Source organism: Diorhabda sublineata, chromosome 8 (genome assembly GCF_026230105.1).
Source record: "Diorhabda sublineata isolate icDioSubl1.1 chromosome 8, icDioSubl1.1, whole genome shotgun sequence".
Lineage (NCBI taxonomy): Eukaryota > Metazoa > Arthropoda > Insecta > Coleoptera > Chrysomelidae > Diorhabda > Diorhabda sublineata.
In genome coordinates, this window is record NC_079481.1 from 10093198 (window position 1) to 10112424 (window position 19227).

The 19227-nt window shown below is 30.9% G+C and overlaps 3 protein-coding genes across 3 annotated transcripts in view; all 3 read left to right on the forward strand.

The window, feature by feature from the left end:
* Positions 1-10425, forward strand: part of LOC130447729 (pikachurin) — a 38927-nt gene extending 28502 nt beyond the window's left edge. The window contains exons 7-10 of the mRNA XM_056784705.1: positions 164-424; positions 575-909; positions 4454-4777; positions 4918-10425. Of these exons, the coding sequence (XP_056640683.1) occupies positions 164-424; positions 575-909; positions 4454-4777; positions 4918-5182 (1185 nt within the window). The 3' untranslated portion in view covers positions 5183-10425. The remainder of the gene's footprint in view (positions 1-163; positions 425-574; positions 910-4453; positions 4778-4917) is intronic.
* A 1316-nt stretch (positions 10426-11741) lies between these two features.
* Positions 11742-14625, forward strand: LOC130447888 (protein phosphatase 1 regulatory subunit 42-like). The gene is made up of 6 exons (XM_056784931.1): positions 11742-11935; positions 12070-12378; positions 12511-12745; positions 13003-13128; positions 14338-14472; positions 14540-14625. Exons 1-6 carry the CDS (start codon positions 11822-11824, stop codon positions 14623-14625), a joined length of 1005 nt encoding a protein of 334 aa, XP_056640909.1. The 5' UTR covers positions 11742-11821.
* A 548-nt stretch (positions 14626-15173) lies between these two features.
* LOC130447476 (slit homolog 1 protein-like) overlaps positions 15174-19227 on the forward strand; it is a 56106-nt gene continuing 52052 nt past the window's right edge. The window contains exons 1-2 of the mRNA XM_056784313.1: positions 15174-15252; positions 15859-15900. The gene's annotated coding sequence lies outside the window, so the exon portion shown is untranslated. The remainder of the gene's footprint in view (positions 15253-15858; positions 15901-19227) is intronic.

Here is a 19227-nt window from a genome sequence, read left to right on the forward strand (position 1 = left end):
AGCCATTTTTAGGACTTACAAAAAGATTGTTGCTTTGGACAAATCTTGTACTAAACTTAGAATATTAACAGAATTGTCAAGAGTGTTTGGTAATATGAAATACATCATGATCAATGATTATTTGAATGCTTCGATTTAACGATTATTACGGTTTTATTTTCAGGTGCCTTCCTTTAACGGATCAAGTCATTTAAGATATCGAGGACTTGGAGAAAGCGCTCTAACATGGTTAGATCTAGACGTCACCTTCAAACCAACTGCCCCTGACGGCCTTCTTTTATACAACGGGCACCGTATAGACGGTGGCGGCGATTTCGTAGGTCTTTACTTGGAAAAAAGTTTTTTGATATTTAAATATAATTTGGGAACCGGTTCAGTTGCTGTCAAGAGTCAATATAGAGTATCCATGGGAGAATGGCATCAGGTAATTAAAATTAAACTCGTTTACATAACTATTTATAATACCAGGGATGTAAGAAACGTTTAGTAATATGCACTGGATACAAACGTAGAATGAATCATTTGATCATTTGAAGTTTTAAGTCATAAAAATATTTGATTTCTCATTTTCCAGTTGCGAATTTCACGAACCGGTCGTTTAGCTATCCTAACCGTCGACAACCAGTTACCCATGGAAGTTCTAAGTCCGGGTGCTTTCACGCAATTATCGCTTCCACAAAATCTCTATTTAGGCGGAGTTCCAAACTTCGGGATAGTTTCTTCGCACATCAAAACTAAAACTTCGTTCGTCGGTTGTATACAACAAGTTCGAATTAACGGTAAACCGGTATCTATACTCGCCGAGGCCTTAGGGGGCGCTAATGTCGATAATTGTCCGCATCCGTGTGTCGCCAGACCTTGTGGAGAAGACGGCGAATGTGTTCCCGAAATGGAATACTTTTCTTGCAAGTAAGTACAAAATTTTTCTAAAATGAATTTTTAATATGAAATTTTAACGATTAGGAATCGCTGTTTTTTTATCAGATGTCATTGCAGCAACCAAACATTGAGTTTTGTATCTGGTCTTAGATATTCTGGTTGTTCGCAACTAAACCAGAGGTTCCATTCATAGCAAATCGAATTTACTTCTATAAATGCATACATCTCCATTTTTTGCTAAAAATCTATCTTATTCATCTCCTCCAAGAGCCATACAATTATTCCAATGCTTCTCTAACTTATTGATGACGTGTTTATACAAGGATTTATCTTTTACGTCAGTTTCAACAATGTGATTCTTCATTTGAACTGAATTTTTCACTAGCGACCATTTTTTTGAGATAAAAAGTTAGCCAGTAGTCACTGGGATCTAGATATGGACTATACGGAAGCTATTAGTTCAATTTAACCATCGTTATCATCGATTTGTGAATCAATGCATTGTCTTGGTGAAACTGATTGTTTCTTCGCCGTTTTTTCCTTTATTTTTGCATTCAAACTATGCAATAACTTCATGTAGTCTTCGATATTGATCTTTCCTTCATTTTGAAGATAGTCGATGCACAATATTCTATACGCATTCCAAAATACTGAAGCCATAACCTTACCAGCTGATTGTTGCGACTTTGGACGCTTCGGACGTAGTTCACCAGCTGCAGATGATCGTTTCGACTTCAGAGATGGATCCGTGTTTTATTTATTGTCACAAATCAATGCAAAAAAGCTGATTTATCACGTGTAAAAATGACCAAATACTGCTCTGAAACATCTACACGTGGTTGTTTTGGATCGACTGTGAGTGAACGCGATACCTACTTCGAAAAAAGCTTTCTCATGGTCAATAGTTGTAAACAAACTGTCCTTTGATATCATTAGGACCTTAGTTATCTCACACAATTTCAAGTAACCATCAAATATAACCAATTTGTGGACTTTTTTGATGTTTTCGGTTCGTTGTTATCGTTTTGAGATTCGGTGCATTGTCTTGGTGAAACTAGTTGTTTCTTCGCCGATTTTCCTTTATTTTTGCATTCAAACTATCCAATAACTTCATTTAGTCTTCGATATTGATCTTCCCTCCATTTTGAAGATAGTCGATGTGCAATATTCTATGCGCATTTCAAAATACTGAAGCCACAACCTTCCAAATTGACTGTTGTATCTTTGGACGCTTCGGACGTGATTCACCAGCTGCAGATGATCGTTTCGATTTCAGAGTGAAGTGATGGATCCATGTTTCCTTCAATTCTCAATTATCGACGCAAAAAATCTGTTTTATCGTTTGTAAACATGACCAAATACTGCTCTGAATCACAACACGTTGTTGATTTTGATCAACGGCATACATTTTCAAAAAAAGCTTTCTCATGGTCAAATGTTGATGCATAATTTTAAAAACTCTGCCTTTTGATATCTCCTGCGACCTCAACTATCTCACGCAATTTCAATTTACGATTAGATGTTGCTAATTTGTAAATTTTTTGATGTTTCCTGGAGTAACTACTTCAATTGAACGACCAGAACGTTCACCATTATCGACCACGTTTAAATTCAACAAACTATAAACAAATGGTTCTTTTCGATGGTGCAGAGTCCGTATAACACTTTTGAAGTCATTACTGAGCTTATACAGTTTTTTTTTCATCAAAAAGCGATGATAAAATGAAAAAAAAAGTATCTTCCACTTTTTGGCACTTTTCACTTTTTTCTGACTGATCTAAATGTCTTCATACTTCATAAACTTCATACAGATTTGACAATAGCAGCGCCATCTAGGTGTCAATCACGCGATTTATTGTACTTTGTACGTTGAAATAATGAACTACTTGAGGTAATTACTACATTCATTTGTCTAGATCAGCGCCATTCTGAAAGTTTTTTGAACTGTTATTCATCGTTTACAGATGGATATTTAACTTTTTTTCAATAGGACATACACATCTCTTTACCATAATTTTACAATAAAAAATAAATTCAAAATTCAAAATTTTGATAGATAGCTTGAGAAACAAACGATATAAAATAAATTATTGAGTTATATGCGTTGTGCGAAGTCTAAAATAACCTCTAAAAAGTATAAAAATAAAGTTATTATTATATTTAAAACGAACTAATCAAAGTAAAAGCTAAACATTAATTTCATCGTCAAATATAACTTATGAAGAAACTTCATTTATTTTAGCTTCACCTGTATGTGGTTTCGTTTGTTTGTAACTATCCCTTGTGACTCACTACTGTTAATATATCCCACCACTTTAATCGCGTTCGAAATTTAACACCTTAAATTTTATTATGTTGCCGCGATTTGGCTTAAATAGGCCAAAATAAATCGAAAATGAAGAATGAAATATTCTGATATCTCATTTCATTTTCGAGATATCGATATTTGAATTTATAATCAAATGTTCAAAATTCGCTTTATTGATAATAGATGGCGTTCAATACTTCGTTTCAAATGAATATTTTCATCACTCTATGATGAATATTAATCAACATACGATAAATACATGAATAATTTGATGTTTTTCATAAAGAATTGTCGATTTTTTTTCGTTATTCATAGAAGAAAAAAATATTTAATGATAGTTTGAAGATTTAATTGGTAATGATCTTCTTTCGAGCAAAAACTACGATCTGAATGCTTTCGAAAGTTTATTATTCTCGTTTGTTTTATAATTGAAGCGAAGCCCCCCATAAGAAAAACAAAATAATAATAAAATAAAACTAAAATAGTCTTCACGCTAAGAACATTTTTTTTAGACAATTTTGGCTGTAAAAAATTCATGATTTTTGAACTTTTTACACTCAAAGTACACCACGTGAAAGTTAAGTTAGATTAGATTGATATATATGTTACGTCCCAAGCCCGATCTTGTACGGAGTCGAGCTTCGTACAATGAATTTGTACGAAGTCCGATCTGTACAACGCTGGTTGTACGGAGTCGGAGCATCGATACTCACTCGGTAATGAGCAGCGCGCTATTAAGATGTTAGTAAACACAAACGTAGTTATTGTGATTGAAGGTATGTTCTCCGGCTAGTTGGCTACCATCTATTGTTAGGTTAGGTTAGGTTAGGTTGCGTGTACTACTTCGGAATAACGCGCTCATTACCGAGTGAGTATCGATGCTCCGACTCCGTACAACCAGCGTTGTACAGAGTCGACTTCATACAATCATCTCTGTCCGAAGTCCGCCAATCTCGGCTTCGTACAAAATGGCTTGTACAGATCGGACTTCGTACAAATTCATTGTACGAAGCTCGACTCCGTACAAGATCGGGCTTGGGACGTAACATATACAAATATTAAATAAAAATAAAGTTTTCCAACTTCAAGTACCGATATCTCGAAAACGAAGCGAGATATCGAAAAATTTTATTCTTCATTTTCGACTTATTTTGGGTCGATTTACAGAATGGCGCTACGGTAATCGTACTCGTACCGAGATTTGTAATATTAATGACTAGAATTTTCAAATATTCGAGATTTTTCGTAACGATTTTTCATCCTTAGATGTAAACCCGGTTATCGAGATCATCTTTGTTCGAGAGGTCCGCCATATTTTCACGGCACCAATAGCTACATTCATTTAAACGATATGAAGACGATGGACGCCATTTCGACGAACCCTTTTGTGGTAAACGTTCGTTTCAAAATTTCCTCCATATCCGGTTTACTCCTTTGCGCTTTCGATAGCGATAATTACATTTCATTGGGATTAGAAAATGGAGCTCTGGTACTTCGATTCAGCGACAAAGAATGGGAAGAAGAAATCAAAGTTGTTCATAATTCGACTACTGTTAATGACAGATTGTGGCATCGAGTGAAAGCTGTCAGGTAAGGTTAGGTTATGTTAGGTTATGTTAGGTTATGTTAGGTTATGTTAGGTTATGTTAGGTTATGTTAGGTTATGTTAGGTTATATTAGTAGATGATAATAAATAAATACGGTTTGAAATTGTTTGTTTGATGTTCTAGAAGTGGATCTGCGGGTTTGTTGATAGTAGATAACGGCGCTGCAATAACTCGTCAATCAGTAGATGTATCCAAAAAAAGGATATTCAATTCGAAAGACGAAGGCCTATATATAGGAGGTATGCCACAAACGGCGCTAGAAACTCTAACGAAATATACGACAAGTGTGATTGGTTGTATTGCAGATTTAGTCATAAATACGGATTTTCATCTCAAAATGATCACGCATTCCGAAATCGGTCACAACGTAAGCGAATGCGAAGCATGAGTCAATTAAATCATACAAATCGAGTCAATAATTAGCGCAATTGTGACCAAAACGGCACCCGTATCGCGATTTATAAACGGGGCCTACGTTTTATTTTTTATTTTTTAATGGAAAAAGTGTAAAATCTTTCTGTCTGACAAAGTGTGAACCTCATTTCTTATCTTCACTGACATTCGTGTGCTAATTGTGTGAACAAAATAAGGCTGATATTGAAGAGATATTTCTTAGCGAGATGCGGTCATAACAAATCATAGTAGAGTAGCAATTTACGAGGAAATGGTCCTGGAAAAACCTCTTCATTGTTGGACAATCTTTTACCACCACAGAAAATGGAGGCCAAATCTTACGTTTGAGGTAGCGATTCAAACTTTATATGTGACCTGCTGCATTGTCACTTTCCTCTTAGTCAAATCCGTCTGTTTCTGCTTGATATCTTCGCTCAAATGTTGCAATAATACTCGCCCTTCATAGTTTTTCCTTTCTCGATGATAAACAATGAGAATTATCTCATAAAACCGACGCCATAGCCTCACCTGCAGATGGAACAATGTTTGGTTTCTTTGAAACCAGGTCCTCCCTCTTCAGTCCATATTTTGATTGTTACTTTGTTGTGGATGTAAAGTGACGAACCCACGATCTAATCATGGTTACGAAACAACTTTATTTCTGTGAAACTTTGCCAAAAACACGATGGAAACGCTATTTATGTTTTACCACCACTCGGACGGCTAAATCTCACGCATGAGGTAGCAATTCAAGCTTTAAATCACTAAATTCGGCTATTGCAATCACGGATATGTGACCTGGTGCATTGTCACTTTCCTCTTAGTCAAATGCGTCTGTTTTTGCTTGACATCTTCGCTCAAACGTCGCAATAATAATGGTTCTTCATAGTTTTTCCTTTCTTGATAACCTTACCTGCAGATGGAACAGTCTTTGGCTCCTTTGAAACTAGGTCCTCCCTCTTCAGTCCATTGTTTTGATTGTTATTTTGTTTCGGGTGTGAAGCTCCATCCATGGTTATGAAACATTATCAAACACTCGATGAAAACATCTTCACGACGCTGTTTTTGTTCAAACGTGGCACCCAACGTGCACGCAGCTTTTTCATGTCCAAATTTTCATTTAATAATCGATGTAAATGCTTTCTATGCCTTCTAGCTCGCACACTTTCAGTTCACCATCATCCAGCGGATTTTCCTCAACATTTCTGGAATCGTCACCTCATTTGGTCGACCACTGCGTTGCTGGTCTTCGCACTAAACAACTTGGCGTCTTCAAACTATAGTTTGTGTACTTTTAAAGCAACTACCGCCATCTCTAAGTCGGTACAGGTACTTCTGCGATCATCCGCCATTAAATGAACATAGAAATTCACAATAAAAAAAGTAAATACGGGAAGAAGACAACATGAAAAAAGATAAAGACGATAAATAATGAAATAAACAAAAACAACAATAAAATAAAGATTAAAGAAGAAAAACAAAAAGTGAAAAAAAAAACAAAGAAACTGACAAAACAACGCTTTAAAAATTATTTATTATGATAATTTGATCAATTCTTCTTTATCTTAACACACCGATTTTTCCAGGAGTTGTTGCTGAACAGCAACCGCGTTCCAGTTATTTTAATATCCTCAATCGATTGTTTCCACCACGTTTTCAATTTTGAGGGAAAAAACGAGTCTCGGAGCTGTAAATGCGGCGAATAGGGTGGCTAAAAACCACGATTTGTTTTCGCGAAGTCTTATATCATTTGGTGATAATAATCGTTCATTTTGATGATCGAAGTGAAAAAAAAATCACCTTTCATCTTGTTCCATTCTCAATTTCTTCTGATTTTTCATAATCACATTTATATAATAGTTTCTTATCGGTAAATTTTGAGGTTTAGCTTCCGCATTAACTTCGAACTCGACGTTTTGAATAGAAATAGATGTTAAGGGAAATCAAACCCAGGAAACGATGATGTACTGTTGAAATGACATTTAGCTGATCTTCTTTTTTTTCGTAGTGCCTTGACTATCATCATGACAATCTTTATTTTATCAGCAGCAACGCGGAAAAGTTGAAAAGAGGTTTCATTGAACCAGATTCTAATCCAGGATGTTTGTCTTCTTCCTAGTCCTCTTTTACCAAATATTTTATTTTGTTATGTGGCCGAAGTATTTTAATTTACGATTTTTTTCATTGTTATTATCACTACTCGTTGTTTTTATGCTTAATTTTTTACCAGAACGGTCTAGGGAATCTTGAATATTTGTCTATGAAACCAAATGTCATATCTTCATCCAAAATCCAGGATTGGACTTCATAAAACAGATCAGAGGAGTTGTAGCATTTCAAAATTCCTTTTTGTATTTTAAAGAAGAGATTTTCCATGCGTGTCCACATCTTGATATAAAGATGATGAATTCATTGTATATGCTGCATTATACAAGTTTTTGTTAATAATTTTGCTACTCTACTATACAGTGCCTTATAATAACATCTTATAACGAAGAAATTCTTTTAAGGCCGTTATGTTTGTAACCGTATCTTTTCTAAATGGATATGATTCTGTAATTTGAAGAAATAATCGTATTTTTCTCAAAATAAATTCTAAATTTCAATATTACGATAAATGCACGGTTCTTTATACAAAAATTAACATATACCATCATCAAATGCCTTTCAAAAATTCATTATATTTAACAGTGAATCAAAAAAAGTCGTCCTTGAATGTAAAAACTGAAATAATCTACTCATTCACCACGAGTTTAATATAATTTCGAAATTACAGAAACAAAACCATATTAAGGGTAGATTTATATGTATATTGTCCACCAAAAAGGGGCACAATTCGTGGGGGAATTTGTGTTTAGGATTGTAGATAGTAAAGGGATAAAGGTAAGATCGGGCTTCTGTATGAAACGTGAAAAAATATCTGTGATACTTAAAATTGTACGTTCAGTATACGTTTTTCGAAAAAAATAAAAATTCGTGTGAATATACAAAAAAATGGTGCTGGGTACCAGTGAATTTGAACCGAACTAATCACGATCATCGAAAAATGAAGAAAGAAATTAATAATGTAAATGAAAGTCTTCCTAAAATCTCCCAATTGGAGATCAGACTTAAAACCACGGAACTTACAAACTGATTACATCTTTGGAAAATCGCTCGCACATTTGGAGACATCTCCACACCACTTAAACTACTTTTTACATAAAATTTTAACTCTAAAGTCACATACAAACTTTATTAAGAGAATAATATCAAAAAATAATCGCAGTTTTCTCGATTTATAACTTGTCTTTCTATGCTTTATGGACTGTATGGTAGAAATGTCCTTGTGGTAGAGTTGACCAGTATGTACGATCGTCCAAACGGTCTAAAACGATTCATTTGGTTATATTTTAAGCACAAAATGCGTTTTATTCCAAAAGGTCGTTGACCTGACTTTATTTCTCCGATTACCGCCGACAACTTCAAATTTTCGAGACTCATTTCTTTGGAGAAGTGCAAATCTGTGGATTTAGCTACCAAATCACGATTTTCTCGAGCACTACAACCTACAGAAGTTCAATATCCACTGATATCTCTACACGACAGGTACCATTCGAGGTTAAACTTCTTGTACCTGATTCTTACAAAAAAAACAACGTATGTATAGTCCATCTTCTTACTGAGCCTTTTCTATATACACTCAAATGTTACAATTTGACTCATATTCTTCGATGTCTTTAACCGTTCTTTGATATTCTTCAAACTGGTTTTCAATTTTCATATTTTGGTTGTTGTATTCCGATAAATTTGATCCATCACCAATTCCCTAGGTGTTGAATTGTTTTTACTAGTTCCAGTTATAGTAAAAAAATCCGATTTTCGTCTATCAAATCTACTAATTTTCTCTGTGACAATAGAAACTGAAAATTCACTTGAAAACTCGAATGGATCCGACTGTAAACTTGTTGATTTACCATACAGTCGTGAGCATTTTAATAACTATGATCATCGTAAATAGAAGTAGATGATAGGTAGTAATAGATGGGGTAGTTTTATACTTCAAATGTTTTCTATTGAACTTTGTGTTTCCGAAATTTACAAACAAATTGATCTTCTTAATTTGTATGTTTTGTACTTACAAAACGCATAGTTAGTAAAGCGAATTTTTTACTCTTATAAATTTTAATTAATAGTTTACGTTAATGTCCAAAAACTCCTTACCTGAAGAAGGATTTGACGTTGGTATTTGATTCCTTCCCCTTTCCATTCACAGCTTTCAAACATTCCATCTTCAATCCAAGTGTAATGTAACGACATTTTTTGGTCTACAAAAGACACGTACTTAAAATTGTTGATATTAAGACCTTTGAAGCCAAGTTTCCACAGGTTTTTTACATTCTAACTGAATGAGCAACTGAAGTAGATGGTTTCAAATGTCCATCATGTAAAACCACAGTTTTCGATAAATATTTTGATGAACAAACACCATGGAATTAGTATATAAATACTATAAGATTCTATTAGGTCAAAAGATATAATACCGTGAAGAAATTGATACAAGTATTTTTAAAAAACATCCCTGTTGTGTATATCCTCCCTCTCTTATCAGTGACTGATTAATATTTCTCTTTTTCTATATCTACGATTTTGATAAATCTAACACGATTTTTGTCAATTATTTTAAAGAAATTTTCAATAAAATAATTATTTTCGTTATTTTCGAATGTAAACTGAACGTTATTGAAGAGCAAATAATAAAAAAACCATATCATTTAGATAAGAATAGTTTTTAACATCTTTTACAAGATTCTTATTTTTTTTTGACATTAAGAACTTGAATACACACCGTTAATGAGAATTTTTAAGAAGTTTTTCCTCCCCTCTTTGATATAATATCAAAAATACGTAATAAATTATGTCATTCTTGTTTTTTATATACCTATAACGTAGCGCTGATTAAATTCATTTTTACTTTGTTATACCAAATAAAAGAATTGATTTAGCAACAAATCGAGAATAATTATCCACATCGTGTTGGTACTGATAAATCGTAAATGAAAATACATATACAGTGTGTATCTAAAGTCTATTAATTTGAAAATTCGGATATTTTTTCACGTCCTACACTTTTCGCAATAAACTTAGATACTAATTGGTCCAGTGTAAAACAATTCACCTTGTTATATAACTATGTATATGAACTCTAATTTGTACAGGTAGACTAATTTCTGTGTTGAATAAATGCTTTTGATCTAATTAGAAGTTTTATTTCGTTAAAGACGCCTACTAGTTAATGTAAAGTTCGACTACTGCACGAGAGATGGCGAAATTGTTTTTGAAAGTTAATTGTATGGTTTAAAAGTAAATTAAACGGATGCAACTTATATTTATCTACATGAACATTATAATTAGAGTATCTTAGAATTTAAGCAATAATAAATCATATGATTGGGGCATTTCTCACGACAGTGTATTCATTTTTACAGCATGCAATATGTTCGACTACCACGCGAGAGATGGCGGCGCTGATTGTGAAAGGTAGTTGTGTGATTTAATAATAAATTTAATCGAATAAACTTTTATTTAGCTACATGTATCTCATGAACAATGTATATTAGAAAAAAACGAATAATACTTCAAATGATTATAACAATTCAAATGAAAGTGAATCAATTTTTACTTCACAATAAGTTTGACTGTCTTGGGAGAGATGGCGACACTGCCTGTGAATAAATTAAATCGATCAAACTAATATTTATCCACGTGAATTTTATAATTAGAATACCTTAGAATTTAGAGAAATATGAATCATATGGTTATAGCATTTCAAATGACAATAAATTAATTTTTACATCATATATAAGTTTGACTACCATGGGAGAGATGGCGATACTGTATGTGAAAGTTATTTTCTGGTTTAATAGTAAATTTAATCGATAAAACTTGTATTTAGCTACATATAATATTTCTGAAACGGGGTATCTTAGAAATAATCGGATATTGTTTTAGATAATTATGACAATTCAAATGACAATGAATTAATTATGACATCACAAATAAGTTGGACTGTCTTGTGAGAGATGGCAATACTGTCCGTAAAACTTATTTTCTGGTTTAACAGTAAATTAAATCGATTGAACTCATATCTATCTACGTGAGCATTATAATCAGAATACCTTATAATTTTAAGAATGATAAATCATATAATTATAGCATTCCAAATGACAATGAATTAATTTTGACATCACAAATAAGTTTGACTATCTTGGGAGAGATGGCGATACTGTCTGTGAAAGTTATTTTCTGGCTTAATAGTAGATTTAATCGATAAAACTTGTATTTAGCTAGATGTATATCATAAACAGGGTATCTTAGAAATAATTGAATATTGTTTCAGATGATTATGACAATTCAAATGAAAGTGAATCAATTTTCATTTCACAAATAAGTTGGACTACCTTGTGAGAGATGGCGATACTGCCTATGAAAGTTGTTTCGTGTTTTAAAAATAAATTAAATCGATCAAACTCATATTTATCTACCTGTATATTATAAACTGTGTATCTAAGAAACTAACAAATACTAAATCATATGATTATGGCATTTCTCTTGACAGTGTATTAATTTTTACATCGTGATCTTTATCAATATAATGGAAATCGAAAGGAGGGCTAAATTTGTTAAAAAAGAAAAAAATATTTGCAAAAAAGATGCTGTAAAACGTAATACTCATCTATATTTACAAGAAAAAAATTTAAAACAAATAGTAAGTTTTTTTAGATAAATATTCTTATTAGAAAATGTTACCAGATATATTTTAAAAAAAGATGGTTTCTGAAGCAGATTTTCACTAGAATATGATCAGAGGTTTAATTATTATTCATAATATCATATTTATAGCCTAAAATATCTTCCACCAAAGACGTCGTTGTAATATATTTATTTAATAACGATATAACTGAAATAGAAAATTTAAACGGCGGCGAATTTGGTAACTTGACCAGTTTATATTTGCAAAATAATCGAATCAAAAGAATAGAAAATCTAAATTTGAAGAATTTGAGAAGATTATTCATAGGGCACAATAATATTTCCGTCGTGGAAGGATTGGAAAATTTGGTAAACTTGGAAGAACTTCATATCGAAAATCAGAATATGCCAGACGGAACCGCATTATGTTTCGACCCAAGAAGTCTCCTGAAATTGTCAGTAAGTAAACGTATTTTGATATTTTATAATGAAACACGAGGATGGTTCCAGAAGTACCTGGTCTCACCTACAGATGGCGGTAATTGTTTGCAATTTGGTTATAAAAACAGCTTTCTGACGTTTAATTTCTAGCGGACTTTACAAATTTTGAACATATCTTATAATAAGATAGTTTCGTTCGCAAGTTTATCCCCGTTGATCGAACTCACCTCAATTGACGCTTCTCATTGTAAATTGAACGATTTGAAAGAAGTTTGCGATACAATTAGAAATTGGAAATATTTGAACAGGGCCGTCTTTCAAGGAAACCCATTTTCGAAGTTGCATAGATATAGGGAAGATATAATAATCAATTGTTACTATTTGGGTGAGTCGAATTGAATCGTTTTATATGACAAAGGTTAATTAATGCCGATTAAAAGTTCGCTATAAACAAAAATTCGAATATTTATTTATGCAATCTATACAAAGTAACGCCTAACCGCAGCCGCTTGTTGTCGTATAAAAACTAAGTTTCTAGCCAGATCTTTAGTCATGGTAATAAGTGAAAATCGCGAAGTGCACTTAGTTATGAATATATATAAATAATATGACAAAAATGTGAAGAATTTGATGTATTTTCAGAAAGTTTGGACGGAAAAGAGATACAAGAAAACACGAGACAATTTTTAAAAAGACTCGAGCGCGAAAAAATCGCCAGATCTAAATTTACGATCCCAGCCGTGCCAAATTTATCAGAAATCGTTGAAAGTGAGTGAAATTATATTTGCTACTTAATATAATAACGAAATTTTGTGAAAATGTAGTCACAGTAGAATGTTGTCAGACATTCATTAAAATCTCTTCGTATTTTAGTTTCTGATAAAGTAATTTTTGGTTTTATGAAAAAAATTACAAAACGCCCTCGTATTGTTGGCTCTAATACACTTTCTGATCTATGAAAAAACCACAAAACGCACTCGTATGCTTGCCTCTAGTAAATCAATTCTAAGCTTTATCATAAAACTACAAACAATCCTCGTATTTACGCATCTAATAAAATAATTGTCAATTTTACTAAAAGCCTAAAAACTGCCCTCGCATACTTGCCTCTAATGAACATATTTACAAGTTTATCTCGTATTTTTAATTCTTTTCTACCGATTTATTATGTTTACCATAAAATCGGCCTCATATAGTAAAAAACCACGAATCTCACTCGTATTTTTACAGCTGATACACTTATTGTCAGTTTTACCAACAAGCCTCTCTCGTATTCTTGTCTGTATTGAACTAATTGTCAATTTTCATCATAAAACTACAAACCACCCTCGTATTCTACAATGCATCTAACTGATTTTAATTTTCACTACAAAACTATAAACGTCCCTCGTATTTTTGTTTTTCATGACTTTATTGTCAGTTTTACCAACAAACCTCTCTCGTATTCTTGTCTGTATTGAATTAATTGTTAGTTTTTATCATAAAACTACAAACCACTCTCGTATTCTACAATGCATCTAACTGATTTTAATTTTCACTACAAAACTATAAACCTCCCTCGTATTTTTGTTTTTCATGACTTTATTATCAGTTTTACCAACAAACCTCTCTCGTATTCTTGTCTGTATCGAACTAATTGTCAATTTTCATCATAAAACTACAAACCACCCTCGTATTCTACAATGCATCTAACTGATTTTGATTTTCACTACAAAACTATAAACCTCCCTCGTATTTTTGTATTTCATGACTTTATTGTCAGTTTTACCAAAAAACCTCTCTCGTATTTTTGTATTATTGAACTAATGGTCAGTTTTTATCATAAAACTACAAACCACCCTCGTACGTATTCTACAATGCATCTAACTGATTTACAGGTGTACCTCGTATTCTAAATTTTATTAAACTAATTTTAATTTTTACCAAAAAACTGCAAACCGACTTCGTAATCTTCCTTTTAGTAAACTCAATTTTTAGCTCTACCGAAAAATTACTCACCGGCAGTTCAAAAAACTGTATCTGCGGCCATTTTGAAAGGAAAAAAATACAACCCTTTGAATATATCGGAAATGAGTGAAACTGAAGGCAATATACATATAGCTTGGACCAGCTGTAAGTTCTTCAATTTTGTGTTTGCTTTATAAACGTGTCACACCTAATGAATTTTAATGTTTTTTAGTGCCAAAAAGGAGACCTATTGCGAAGCCACTGAAAACAAAACCGAATACTATTGATAATTCTGTAATAATAAACAGATTTCCCTAAAAGTATTGAAGCCTATTGTTATGCTGTGGAAACAAAATTTTTTTTAAATAAAACATCAATTAATTGAAAAAATGAGTTTTTTTATGTCAAATCCTTTATACCCCAATTTTTGTAACTACGGCTCTGTCTAATATTATCTAAAATGGACAATATATATCTTTACGACTATTTCTCTATATAAATATATTGTTTTTTCAAATTTTCTTAATGACGCCCTTGACTAATTTCTATAACATAATTTTGGCCTTGTTTTTAAGGCACTACTAATAAATTCTGCAGTATCTTTATCTCGATTTTTATATGATGGTTCTTTATAATAATCCGGATATTAATTTATATTTCTAAATATTACTTATTAATAAATATTATTTAAATTTTAATATTTTTTCTCCTGTTGCTATGTGATGTTCGTAAGTAATATTATTCTTGGCAACTATCTCTCTCACTCCAATGGTCGTAAGTGTAGATAAGTCTACAAGATGGCGGAATAGACTGACGTAATTCCCAGAAATGTGTAGATAGTCAATTGTTTAGGTCCATATTGCTTCAGTTGTGATGTGATAGTGGTGAAGTGATGTGTGTCTGTTGTGATAATTACTGAAAATCCTATTTATAATAAAATAAAAGGTAATAAAATTGTTTTATTATATTAAATTCGTATAGAAAAATTACATTTTTATACTAAATTTCCGTTTTTCTTTATCTAATATGAGAATTTATTCACGAATTGCTAGAGAAATATTCGGCGTAGAATGCTAGACAGATAATAAAATTTTTTTTGTACTATAACTAATTAGATTGTCTAAATTCAAATTTACTATATTCTGCAATTGATTTTTTATGCAACGACTTCAATTATTAATTAATGTTAATAATGGCGCTGTTTGAACAATTTTCAAGTCGCCATTTTTGTTTAGAATCCACGGCGTATAACTCAATTTTTAGGTTAGGAAACACATTTGGTTTACAAATAATTTTTTTTATTGGTTTTCTTTCGATATTGTGTTTAGAATATGTAATATTTAGGAAAATTCAAAATTTTACGTAATTCCAATCTACAGGGTGTTAAGATGTTTATAAATTATAATATAATTATCTTAACAAATTACGAGGGTGGAACTAAAACTTGTTTTAAATTCAAATGATATAAATTGAAAAAGAAAATGTAATTAGACTCAAAATTTCATTAATTCGGTATATAAATTTGTAAACATTCATTTTTATTTATTGCAGGTGCGAATGTGCGTTTTTTTCGTAATTTGCGGTTGCGTAAAGGTAGGTGATAGTTGAAAAAATAACAAAAATAGATATAATCGCGAATTTTTTTATACTAAAACGAGATCAGATAAAAATTATTTTATTGAACACAAAGTAAACAGATGATGATATAAGATGTAATTGTACTTTAAAGTACTACTTTTGACTAGAAATGTGTTTATACCATCGTTAAATCCATTACCGGAAAGTTTTCTGCATAGCTTCATATAGGAATTGCCTTTATATGCTTTAAATTATAGTAAGTAATTGTGTTATTTAGCAAATAACGCAGAAAGTGCACTATATTCAATCTGACTTATATGTACTGATATTTAACTATCAAAATTGTGGAATCAAAAGATATTTTCAATATGATTCATTCTCATGACGATAAATAAAAACAATGAATTATTTTACAGTTTAATGACTTGTTTAAAGTGGAAATTTGTATTTTATGAACACACCTCGTATTATATTTATTGAAATTCATCATAATATATCATTCAATGATGAAATAGTCAAATTTTTAGTAGAATATCAGAAATTTTGATTATTTTCATGTAATATAATTAGTTTACAAAATTTTTTGAATCAGTAAGATCCAGTGCTATGAATATCTAAGTAGGATAGCCCCTATGACATTGTACTTACTATACAATTTAGCCCAAAAGATGCTCAAAATCGGGTTTAAATTAATAGGTGTATCAAAACATAGTTTTGTTGACTAATTAGCAGTTTTTTCTTTTATATAACATGAAAACCAGGAAAAATAAATTCCTGCAGAATCATAATACTTTTTAGATTCTAAACTTGAGTTTAATTTGATTTTTGAACAACAATTAATTTCGCAAATATACTATTTTTGTTATTTTTATAGTGTGCTTGGAATTAGTGATTTTCTAGCACCGCAATAATTTTTGACGTACGTTATGAAGATACAAAAGTTTTATTTTACAATTTTTTTTAATCATACCACATCGCAATATAAATAGAGAGCGCCCTCTGTGAACGTATTACTACATCACTAAAATATTAATTCATATTTTTGATATACAGGGTGAGTCATGAGGAACTTAATATACTTCTACCATATGTAGAGTCCCTCAGGGAAGATATAATGTGGCTAATAAAAAGTTTCTTCTCCTCATTTTTAATAATATACAGGGTGATTTGTGATATTAACCATAATTGGCAATAGTATAGTATTTTATTGAATTTTTTCATGATGCAGTTCGCTAAAATGGTCAATTTAACAAATCACCCCATAAATTAATAAAGCAGAAGGGTTGATTTTCTTAGTAGCCTCATGATATTTTCTTTAAGGGACTGTACGTATGGTAAAAGTAAGTTTTTTATGACTCACTCTTGTATGAGCTTCGCATTTATTTATTGAATTTGATTAATTTTGTGTGAATTAGTGATTGCTATGCAGGTATGTAACTTGGAAAATTTTTTTTATTTCATAAAATTTGATGGATTTAATATGGTTGTCTTTTATTAAATATTAACGGCGCCCTCTTAAAACTAATTATTTACTTTCGATTATGTTGACATTTAGAATTGACGTTTCTCGGGATTTTATTGACGTTAACTTGTAAACAGGCGCGTTTTTTAAACCGAAACGTACTTTTTATAAGGAAAAAAAAAATATAATGAAAAGAATTGGACTTTTGTAGATTTATTTTTTGTTATTTACATCATGTTTCGATCATCATATGAAATTGTATAATGATAAACATATAGTTAACAACGTTTGTAGCTATATCGTTGATTAAATTTTGATTGACGTTGAAAAAACCTGCTCCATTTATAATTGGTCTCCACGTTTCCATGTAATTTACGCATACGAATAAATTTTTCTTCAAATGTCGATTTTTTTTCTTTCGAGATATACAATAAAGTATATCCAATAGCTCTTTTCCGCGATTTTCCAATTTATCACACGATAACACGATGAAAAATATATTATACTGGAAAAGAAAAAAAATTAATACGGATTTTTTATCGAATAAATTAACGGAAAATAACATTAGTTGCTTCGTTATTCGACAGGTTTTTATCAGTATTATAATTTTCAGTTCATCCTGATTATCAGGTTCCGTTTTATACTGGGTGTCCCACTAAAAATATCTAAAATGTCATATCTCAAAATATCTTATTCCAAAACCGGTTAATAGTGCCAATGCGGTGCAAAACTCTTAACTAATATGACCTCGATTAAAATTATTTTTTTATTCTGCTTAATAATTATTTTATATATATATATATATATATATATATATATATATATATATATATATATATATTGTTATGGTATGATAATGTGTAATGTTTATTTTTATAAATTTTTTTTTTTTAAATAAAATCAGATTTTAATTTGGACACCATTAATAATTATTTCAATTTCTTTATTCTATTATGTTATTATTATTTTTTTATTCTCAGGGTATTATATTGTGAGGTCAAATTAAAAAAATTTATTGCGATAAATTGTTATGGTTATAAGGTCAGATGATAATAGTTTTAAGACCGGGTCTGCTCTTTATAATGAATAAAATATTCAAAATATACAATTTCTTAACTAGCTATTACAATTATTTTATTTTACAAACATTCATTCATTCATTCATACTCGTAATTACATTCATAAAACTAAATTATATGGAAATGTGAACTCAAATATTATATACAAAAAGAAATACTTAAACTTAATAAAACAGTACCTTAAGTGCTTGTATTGTTGTATATTTTTTTTTTAAATTGGAAATTGTTACGGCCTTGCAGAATAAACGGATACTCCGCTGTAGTTCCACTCTTGTTCTTTTCCTTTTCACAACTTCTTTATCTTGGAAATTGTCCCTTTGTGAGTATTCTCACTTATTTCACTTTATTTAATTGTTTTCACTAATTTCTTATTACTACACTTATACAATTATTAATTATCAATCCTTTGAATATTTTATGCCTTTTTTATCAAGATTTTAATTTTTTAAATTTCAATTAAAATTATTTTACTCTTTTTCTTTCTTGCCAAAAATAATCTTTTTATATTTATATATTTATATATTTATACCATAATAATTAATAATTATTTATATATATATATATATATATATATATATATATATATATATATATATATATATACCGCTAGAGAGCGCAATCGATTACAATAAATGAAAAAAGTCAAATTTTACGAAAAAAAACTTATTAACAGCGCCACTAAAACCATAATCGTATTTTTAAAAAAATTCCGCGAGATTTTGATTCTACAAATGTCAGTTTGTTTACATAAATAAGGCGTGAGGGAAAGTGGGAAATTTGTTGTGAAAAAATGCCAGTTGT